Consider the following 10,988-nt stretch of genomic DNA (forward strand, 5'->3'; position numbering starts at 1 on the left):
TAACATACTAAAAACACTGCCTTGTGTTAAAAATGCGGTATATAAGCATATGTGGGCGTTAGGTTTTTTTCATGATCCCATTCTGAACAGCAGTTTAAAAGACGTTTGTGGCTGCAGCCCCACCATCTAGCATAGTTCTAGGCACGTAGTTACCAAACAATAAATATTTGATTGGTGGATTACGGAACAAAAATAACTATTTTTAAATAAAATTCAAATCCAGCATTTATATAAGATCCATGGTTTATTAGCAAGAGCCCTTGAGATACAATTTTTAGAACACTAGACTCAAAGACGAGGAAATGAAAATCAAAGAGGAAAATTCCCTGATCACGAATCTGAGAGTAGGGTGGTGGCCCCTCGGCAGGGGAACTCCTGGTGTGGCAGAGTGTGGCCCAGGGCCCCAGTCCCGCATACATGTCCCTCCAGTCTCCACAGTGATGCTTCTGTAAGTCACTGAGAAAGCAATGTGGTGATAGATTGACACTGGGGGGATTCCGGGAGGGACAGGATGACTGGAGTGAACGAAGAATATTTTTTATTTTTTACTATTTAACATTTTATTGATAAAAATATCTATGATTATAAACTGCATTAGGTTTTCTATTATCAAACACATGGTTAAGAGAAAGCAGGACATAAAATGACAAACTTATGGCTCTCCCAGGCTTCCCAGGAACCCGATCACAGCTTTATATAGGCCTGGTCAACGGATGGGCATCGCACCGGAGCAACAGGACCTTTGGAGGCATCTGCTTCCACCCAGTGGCTCAGGCTAACTGGGCAATGTCAGAGGGAGACAATTAGCTGGAAGGAGGGACAACAAGGCATGGATCAGGACCAAGAGGAGCTATCCCACAACCCCCATCATTCACTCAACGATCAGAGCAGACGCTAACTCAAGGCTGGGGTCAATTTCAGACCCAGAGGAGGCCTCCCCAGGGGTCCAACACCACCTCTGCCTGCCATCCCAAGCATGGCTCCAGGGAACAACTCCAAAAGACAAAGAAATGGCAGGATTCTTGGAGCTCTGGGCTTGCCCGTCTTCACACCTACATAAAAACAAGATGATGGGGCTTCCCTGGTGCTGCAGTGGTTTAGAGTCTGCCTGCCGATGCAGAGGACGTGGCTTCATGCCCCGGTCCGGGAAGATCCCACGTGCCGCAGAGCGGCTGGGCCCGTGAGCCATGGCCGCTGAGCCTGCGCGTCCAGAGCCTGTGCTCTGTGACGGGAGAGGCCACAACAGTGAGGGGCCCGCGTACCACAAAAAAAAACAAACAAACAAAAAAAACAAGATGATGACAGGTACCAAGAAGTACGGTATTTATGTGAAGAAGTAACAAGACTCAATCAGAAGGAGGAATTTCAAAAATGGAAGAGCTCTCATTTTACAGCAAAAGCCATCAAGGTTCATAAAGACTAAAAGACAGGTCTAGCTTCACAGTGTTACCAACTGGTGGTATGTGGGCGAGTACGCTGACCGTATCAATCAGGGTTCACTCAGAGAAGCTGAACCACTAGGAAATATACATTAAGAGATCTAACAAGGAACTGGCTTATGTAGTTGTGGAACTGGCTAGGGAAGTCTAAAGTCCATAAGGCAGGTCATTAGGAAGGGAAACCTGGAACTCTTCCAGGCTGAAGCTGCTATCCACAGATGGAATTTCTTCTTCTTCAGGTAAGCCTCCATTCTATTCTTAAGGCTTTTCAACTGACGGAATCAGGTCCACCCAGATTATCTAGAATAATCTCCCTTAAAGTCAACTGATTATGGACCTTAATCACATTTACAAAATACCCTCAGAGCAACACCTACTTTAGTGTTTGACTGAATAACTGACACATAAAACACCATCACATTCATTTATCAACAGCACCCCAGTGATCTCTCCTCTCAGAGACTTGCTAGTACAACAAACCCGTTAACGAAGAACTTTATCTCCTTGTACTCAATATATCAAGACCTTTTCCTTGATTAAATTTTATTTTGAAAGGTTCTGGGTGACGATATTAAACATGCTCTACTCTTTTTCTCCAGCTAAAATTACTGAAGACGTTGGACCCAACTGTCATAGTTCAGCAGGAGAGAGGTTTGTAGAATTCATGGAAAATCACTTCTTCTAAGAATGTAAGTCCAATAGCCCAAAGTGTGTATCACAATTTTTTGTTATCCAAGTCATCCAAAGTAGCAGAGCATGTATAGAACTAGGAGAATGGAGATGGCTGATCCATTCTCCCACTTCACCCCTCGATACCACACTCACTCTCTCCTATCAAACTCAAGATTCTTTTTATTTTAATTGAAGACTAGTTGATTTACAATGTTGTATTAGTTTCTGGTGTACAGCACAGTGATATATTCTTTTTCAGAATCTTTTCCATATAGTTTACCATATTGTATATAGTTCCCCGTGTTATACAGTAGGACCTTGTTGTTTATCTATTTTACATATAGTAGTGTGTATCTGCTAGTCCCAACCTCCGTATTTATCCATCCCCCACCTTTTCCTTTTGGTAACCATAAGTTTGTCTTCTATGTCTGAGTCTGTTTCTGCTTTGTCAATAAGTTCATTTGTACCACTTTTTTAGATTACACATATAAGCAATATCATATGATATGTCTTCCTCTGTCTGACTTACTTCACTTAGTATGATAATCTCTAGGTCCATCCACATTGCTGCAAATGGCATTATTTCATTCTTTTTTATGGCTGTCACACTCAAGATTCTTGAAAGTGTTAACCATGTAAGATGTCTCTACATCCACATTACACACACACACACACACACACACACACACACACACACACACACACACACACCATCACTGTCACACTGCAATCCAACCCTCCCACCAGCACACTCTATGGAATATATCCCTTAAGGTTACCAATGACTTATTGGTTATTACGCCCAAAGGACCCTGTTGACCCCTTTCATGAAATGCATTTTTCCACTGCCTTCCATAACAGCAAAGCCTCTTGTTTTTCCTTCTACCTCTCTTGCTATTCCTTGTAAATCTGATCTTCTTTCTCTTCTTCCATCCTGTAAATGTCCACTTTCTCCAGTCCTCCTCCACTGGACCCTCCTCGTGTTTATACCCTGTCCTTTGGCTTTCATTATAATCTATACACTAATGATTTCCAATCTCTATCTCCATGACTGATAACGCTTTTGAGTCTCAGGCTCACATGACCCACTGCTATGAACATCTATACCTGGATGTCCTACAAACACTCTGAACTCATTGTCCTTTCCACTGTCCCCACTTCCTCCACTCAATGCTTCTTCCTCGGGTCTCTACCTCCATGACTGGTTCCACCATCCACCTAATGGACCAAAACAGAAACCACGAAGTTATCCCACAACTCCTGCCTTTCCCTCAATCCCTACATACTGTCAGTCAAGTCTCACTTGAGCAGGGAAGAGGAGAGTACAGCTGAAAATCATATTTTCCAGCCTCCTTTGCAGCTAGGTGTGACCATATAATTATTCAGGCCAATGAGATGAAAGCAGGATTGCATGGAACTTCCAGCAGCTGTTTATAGAGGATGACTCAAGCCCCTCCCTCCCTCCTGTTTCCTCCAAGCTCTTACACAAAAGATGGCTAGAGCTCCATGGCCACCTTAGATCAAGCAGTGACCTTAAGGGTAGAAGCCACAGCTGAAGATGAAAGAGACAGAAGGAGCCTGATACCCTGAGAAGTTCATGGAGCATCACACTAACCCTGGACCACCTAACTCCAAGTTTATTTCGTGTAAGAAAATAAACCTTGTTTAAGCCACTGTTACTGTACATTTTCTATTATAAGCAGCCAGACAAAATCCTGACTGGTATACCAAATTATGTCGATTCTTTTTAAATCTTTCAATTCCAACCATTTCTCTCCATCTCTACTACCACTCCTTTGGTTCAAGTCGCCAATATCAGTTGTTTCAATTACTGAAAGAGCATATTAACTGGTCACCATACTTGTAGTCTTCCTCCAGACTAAGCCACTGTCCATTTCTGAGGGGCAATCTAAGATTATGTATCAACGGTGTTAAAAATGTTAGCATTCTTCAACCTAGAAATTTCACTTCTCAGAATTTATCCTCAGGAAAATGATAGGAAGACACATAATTATGTTCATGGAGGTTAATAACAGCAATATTTAAATGGTTTATAAATGGAAAATAATCTAGATGTCCAACAACAGGGGATCAGTTATACACAAAATAGTGCATCTATTCAAGTGAAAATTGGCCTGTCATTAAAAATCCCGATATGGAGTAATATTTTAAGATAGAAGGAAATGCTCATTTTATATATATATATGTATACATATATAAAAAAGGGTTATAAAACAATATGTATGCTATGTTCCAATTTGATATTTTAATTACATAAATACGTACAGAAAGTAATTTCACTCTTATATTTGTATCTACACCAAGAAAGCTATCATTTTAATTCAGATATCACAGTAGTATTTAATAAACATCAAGTGTATGCTAAATGTATAATAATAGTTAGCTTAGGTATTATAATTTTTTTCTTTATGCTTGTATTTTTCCAAGATGCAACAATAAATATAAACTGCTTTCAAAAACAGAAAAGATAAATATTCTCAATAAGTCCTGCAAACCTGATCATGCTCATTTCCTAGTTCAAAGTTCTCCACAGTCATCACTTCCTCTGGAAAGCCTTCTCTCATTCCCCCAAGGCTGGTCCTCCCACGGTCTTAGAGAACCCCATTTTGCCCTGTACTAACACTCTTCCCACAGCACAGCAAACTGCCTACTTTCTTAACTATGTCTTGCACTAGACCATAGGTCCAGGGAGCACAATCTCATGTTTCCCTAGTATAGTGCCTGGGATATGTTTGGTGTTCTATTTATGTGAAATGAGCAAATGAATGATGGTGTTATGAATTCAGCCACATCTACACCTCTCTTCACCATCCAAGAGATGCCGAAAAGGACCCACATCTTTGGAAGCTAAATGTGTCTCCAATACTTAAGATCTTTGCTAATTACCATGCCTGAACCACCCCTTATCAATTGATCAGGCTGCAAGAAGCCATATAAACTCCTTTCAAGGACAGTTTAAGCCCCTGAAGAAATGATCTTATGTGATGAGGAATGACTTCACATAAGTCTATACTACTTGAAAACAAGCTGATATCTACCCACATGGGATCATTTAAAATAACTTTCAAAAGCTGGGAGAATCATACACCCATTCAATACTCCTCAGGTGCCTACCATGTGCCAAGAAATCGATTCAACTCATCCGATATATTTTCTTTGATGATATTTGCCTCTGCAAATACTGGTACAGAGATTCAAGAAGTTTTACCACTGACCATTTGTTCTGTGACTACACGTTTCACCTCAGGCACGAGTGGTAAGTAGGAGAATATGCCAATGTAACAAGTTGTGTTGATTCTTATGTGATTTTCATCGTTTGTTAATATTTTTAAGCAATCATAGGAAAGAGCTCTCACAAGGCAAGAGAAAGACAAAGATGTTTGAAGACCTTAGAACAAAGCTGGAAACGCACTCAAGTGCCTTCCTTTAATATGAGTAGGGGCCGATCGTGGCATCAAGCACTACTACCTTTCCACCATCTTAACTTGCCTAGCAATGCTGCAAATTACAGATGAAGAAGCTACAGAAAGATTTCTCTCCATACAGATGAATGCAGAGGGCTATGCTCTGGGCCAGATTTAATTTCAGTGAAAATGGTCTCTATTAGAAGAGAATGACATCTGTGATCTACAGAGAGAAGAAAGAAGCACAAGCCCAATTTGAAGACTGTAAAGGATGGACTGACCTGGGGAGGGCAAACACCAGCCTGGTGGAGATTTAACTGACCTGTATTTTTATTAGATTTGGTTTTGTTTTTGTTCCTGGTTACGAAGTTCCAAATGTTTTCAGCAGTCAGCCTCAATCCTGTTTTTCCCATAAGCCTGTTATTTTCAGTGCGTGATTTTGCAGGACGCAGGGTGCGTATGTAGCGCTATAGCGGAGACACCAGTGTTCATCACTGCAGCAGCATGGATTTTTTTTTTTAACGTCTTTATTGGAGTATTATTGCTTTACAATGGCGTGTTAGTTTCTGCTTTATAACAAAGTGAATCAGTTATACATATGTTCCCATATCTCTTCCCTCTTGCGTCTCCCTCCCTCCCACCCCTCTAGCTGGTCACAAACCACCTAGCTGATCTGCCTGTGCTAGCAGCATCGATTTTTAACTAGAGTAAATTTCTTTCAACAAAACTAAAATCCTATTATTATTGTTATTTATTTTATTTGGAATGAAATGAAAGCAGTATTTTTTATATATATACCCATTATTATGCATGTATTATATAAACATATATGTATATATTATATACATATGATATAAACACATACGTATTTATTAGATATGGATACATGCATGTATATCAATCCCCCCCCCAAAAAAAACACATGGCACATTTGATCCTTTTAAGATAGAACTTTGGGAAATATAAATCAACAGAATGTTGACAAACATCAGGAACTGACACTGCTAAGTCCATCTCGATAAATTCAACTTGGCCACTACCGACCTTCTCTATAGACATACAGCATTCTCTTTGAACATTTTTGCCAACAAAGTGGAGACCTCCTCCATAATGTCAGCTAATCACACGGGAGAGAGTATAAAATACCACCCAACAGCGACAGGGAAAGCCACAGGGTTGAAGCTTAGATGCATTCAATGAACGCATCTTTTAGTGAATAACCGTCTAGCTCTCTGGAAGGCGACTCAGTCAAACTTCCTTTCAGAGAGAACTGAGAGCCACCCCTACACATGGTATTACCACCACGGAGAGACCACAAGCCAGAGGAGAAAAGAGAACAGAGAGCAGCGCTCAACACAAGCATAACAAGGTCAGCCAAGGTTCTTTACCTATACTTAAGTCAGTCTTCTGTTCAGTGATTCAGTGAACAAGTATTTGAATGCACAAGGACACAGAGATGGACAAGACAACTGGGCTCCTTCCACTGATTATGTCTTCCTGACATCCAAGCATCTTAGCGAATGTTCACGAGCATCCTGGGGCTACAAACTCTAATGCCTACGGGAGCCAGATAAGTAATTTACGAGTGAAGCAGAAAGGGTACCTGGTACAAGGGAGCACTGGGACAATTATACACTAGACATCACGTGCCCCATCTAAAGGCATTCAAATCCAATTCTCTTATCTACCATCAAGGTGAGGCAAAACACACAGATAGCCTAGACGTGGCTCACAGATTACCATTTTATGACTCTTACGTTTAGCAAAATGTAGACCAGAGCATCTGGATAAGGAATTTCATTTTGCATCTAGATTATCTGATTTTAAAATGCTCAACCCATATTTAAGATCACCTTCCTATAGGTGATGGCTATAACATATCGGACGATGATGAGAACTCTGCTATAAGAGAAATAATCTATCAAGAACCAAAATTTTGGAAACTGAGTTTGATTCCATATTTCTTCATTATGACTGAAGAGTGCCATTACATAACATTACATAAACAAAGTTTTCATTTGTTGGTGTCTTTAAAATTAGCACCTATTCCTTAAAAGATGCTACTCAGGGAAGGTTTACTCTTTCCAATTTCACTGTCTGAAGCACCAAAGAGAAGTTGAAGAATCTCTACAATCCAAATCACATCTTCACCATAAAAGGTCAAGGATAGTGTCAGCAGACACACAGGTGAAATAAATCAATTACAAATGTAATAGTTCTTGCCCACTCAAAATGTGGGTTCTTGGTCAGAGGTTACAAGAAGCCATTTTATATACCCTTGAGTATAATATTTAATTAAAGTAATATGATAATTGAGAATGATGTCAGTTTTCCTTTTTTTTTTTTCTTTAAAGGTCAACCAATGTACTGGATATTCCAAGATTTGTCCTTAAATCAACAAACTATTTTTTACACACACAACAGTTTTACAGTTACAAATATATATGCTAATGGACAGTTAGCACATCTTAATTGTTTTTAAAGCTAAATTTGGTCAACAAATTAAATTCCTCAGTGTGTGTTATGTAATGTAGACACAGGCTATAAAAATGTTGACATTGGTTATATATTCGTAATGCAATTTAGCCGTTTTAGTAATGACTGTGCAAATAATCAGCCACAGGAAAACTATTTTACATCTAGTACAATTACCTACTATCACAGAAGTAATTATTATTATTGTATTGTTTACTGAACTTCAATAAGAACTCGGTGAGGTGCTAAGATACTTCCAAGGCAGGTGTGAAAACTCCCCTCTTAACAGACTCATCTGGCAACTATAATTACCCATGTTAAGGAGGGCATTTCAGATGATCATTAAACAAGAAATTATCCCCAGAAGGTTCATAAGTTCCAAACTTTAAATGGAGAAATACTGACAGCTCCTAACGTGTCCTCCTAATTCCCTCTTGATGCAACTTTTCACCAGGCAAGGTCAGCAGCTCTAAGATGACTCAAGATCAATGGGTAGAAAAATCCATACTCCCAGCGAGATGAGCTTTGCCCCTGAACTATCTACTTTTGGCCAATGCCCTAATAGTGCTGGTTATACTTCGGGAAGCTCAATCAAACATCCCATTTTACTGTGCTTCAACTTTCTTGGTTTCAGAAATTGCTCCACCATCTTAAAATAGGCAAAAGTGCTTGGATGACCCATTGGGCACAACCTGCCAAAGTTCTTCACCAGGTCTCTACCCAACTTCATCTTCTCTGTCAGCACAGGGATGAGGAAGGCAGTAGGGTAGAGAAGAGGTCAACCTGCATCATTCTTTCAAGGAACCCAGGAACATGTTAGCTGGATGGTTCAGCCCCAGCAAATATCATGGGGTTTCAGTCAGTATGTTCACCAGTGCGGTGGTCATCTGAATGCTTGACTGGGGCTGGAGGTTCTGCTTCCAAGGTGGCTCACAAACACAAGCTTGTTAAGCTAGTGCTGGTTGTTGGCAGGAGGTCTCAACTCCTCGCCACATGGACCTCTCCATAGGACTGGAGTGTCCTCTCATGACACCTGAGCCCACTAGTGGTCCAAGACTGCGCCTCACCAAATCCAGAATCAACCAAAAGACCCTGGACTCACAGGAAGCTGAGATGCTACCTTGCCTGTTCTCCACTCTTCCTCTCTCACACCCGCCAGCAAATCCACCACCTGAAAAAGCTTCAGCTGTCCAGAAAGCCCAAAGGAAAAAAACCTCACTGTGGGTGAATCACCCCTATGGTCTCCTACCCAGAAGGCTAATTCCACCCCTTGGGGTGCTCATCTCAATTTAACCAAAAGCCTTGAGAACCAGGGCTAGTGTTAATCGATTTAAGCGCAGGGGAGTCCAGGTCCAGGCTGAACTCTGACTTGCTTCTTGGAGGATCAGCAGGCCTTTGGGATGAAGATGGCAGGTCTCTTAGCTTCCTTATCCTGAACCTTCTCTTGGGGCCAACAGCTCTTTCGGGCATTCTCCCCAGGGAAAGGGGGTTGTTTCTTGTTTTGTCCACTTGTCGGGAATCCAAAAGCAGTAACTGTTGTATCCAGAGCTAGTAAAACCTAGCTCCCAGAGGCCATGGCTATTTATCCATTGTTTCAAAGATGCCAGACTAATGTCTTCGTTGAGCACTTTTGAGACGCTTTCAAAGTATCCGATGCTGGCCACTAACCTGTGTGGACCTGGAGACAGGTATCCACCGAGGGTGACGTAGAGCGTTGGAAGCTGGGCTCACATCCCATGTCCTCTAGCAACGTGCTACCACCCACCTCCGCCTTCCATGTGCTCTTCCTTCCACCGAAGGCCCTCTACAGCGCCCCCTCTCGCCCCCAGTGAGCACGACACCCGCAAGGACCGCCCCCACGCCCCAGCCCCGAGCCCGTGGCGGGGGCAGCAGGTGGGAGGAGGGGGGAGGTGGCCTGGTGGCCCTGGGGAGCGATTTGGCGGGTGCCTCCCGAACTCCCCACCCGGCCGCCCCCTCCGCGGCCGCCCCCGCAGGACCCCGCCTCGGCCCGGCCGGGCTCCGCTCCGTCGGCCCGCCCCCATCCCCTCCCGCGCCCCCGGCCCAGCCCGGGCCGCGCACCCCCGGCCCCGCACCCCCGCCGGCCGCCGCGCGGCCCCCCGCATTCCCGGCACGTCCGGCGCCGACTTTTACCTGTACTTTCTGCACTCGAGGCGGCTCGTCGGGCGAGAAACACCTCCCCGGGACCGCTACCTCCCCCGCCCCGGCTCCGCCCGGCTTCCTCCTTCCCCTCCAAGGCCGCAAAGTAGATGGAGTAAGAGAGTGTGTGTGCGAGAGAAAGAGAAAGAGGGAGCGGGCGCGGGCGCCGCGGGAGGGCGGGCGGGCGGCGGGCGGGAGGCGCGCCCGGCCCCCGCCGCCCTCCGGCCGCCGCCGCCGCCGCCGCGGGCTCGGCAACTCCGGCTCGCGCCTGGCCCCGGCCCCGGCCCGGTCCCCGCCGCCCGCCGTCCGCCCGCCGCCCGCCGCCCGCGGGCTGGGGCCGGCCCGCGCACCCACGTCCCCGTACCTCGTAAAGGTCCCCAGAAGCCATGCCAGGCTGCGGAACTTGGCTCGCCGGGTGTGCGCGTCTGCTCGCTCGCGCCCTCCGTGCGTGTGCGCGAGGGGGGCAGTGTGCGCGTGTGTGTGTGCGCGCGTGTGTGTGTGAGTGTGTGTGTGGTGTGTTGAGTAAACTGTGTTTTTGCAGAATGACAGGCTTGGGGGCTGCCTATGCGCAGAATCAGAGCGGGCGGCGGCGGGGCTGGCGTAACCGGCAGCGGCGGCGGCGGCGGCGGCGGCGGCACGAGCGCGGGCAGCAGCGACGGCCGCGCAGCGCGCCCGGGAGGCACAGACGCGGCCCGAGCGCTGCGGCCCCCACGACCCGGCGACCCGGCGGCGGCGGCTGCGGCGGGCAACGGCTCGCCCCGGCGCCGCCTGCAGGAAGCCGCCCCGCGCCCGCCGCCGGCCCGGACGCTGCTGCCACTGG

General features: G+C 45.1%; 1 protein-coding gene across 1 annotated transcript in view; it reads right to left on the bottom strand.

The window, feature by feature from the left end:
- CDYL2 (chromodomain Y like 2) overlaps positions 1–10,673 on the bottom strand; it is a 182,180-nt gene extending 171,507 nt beyond the window's left edge. Inside the window, exon 1 of the mRNA XM_060000850.1 lies at positions 10,533–10,673. Within this exon, the coding sequence (XP_059856833.1) occupies positions 10,533–10,556 (24 nt within the window). The 5' untranslated portion in view covers positions 10,557–10,673. The remainder of the gene's footprint in view (positions 1–10,532) is intronic.
- Between the last annotated feature and the right edge of the window lie 315 nt (positions 10,674–10,988).

The sequence above is a fragment of the Delphinus delphis genome, chromosome 20, assembly GCF_949987515.2.
Source record: "Delphinus delphis chromosome 20, mDelDel1.2, whole genome shotgun sequence".
In the NCBI taxonomy this organism is placed as follows: Eukaryota; Metazoa; Chordata; class Mammalia; order Artiodactyla; family Delphinidae; genus Delphinus; species Delphinus delphis.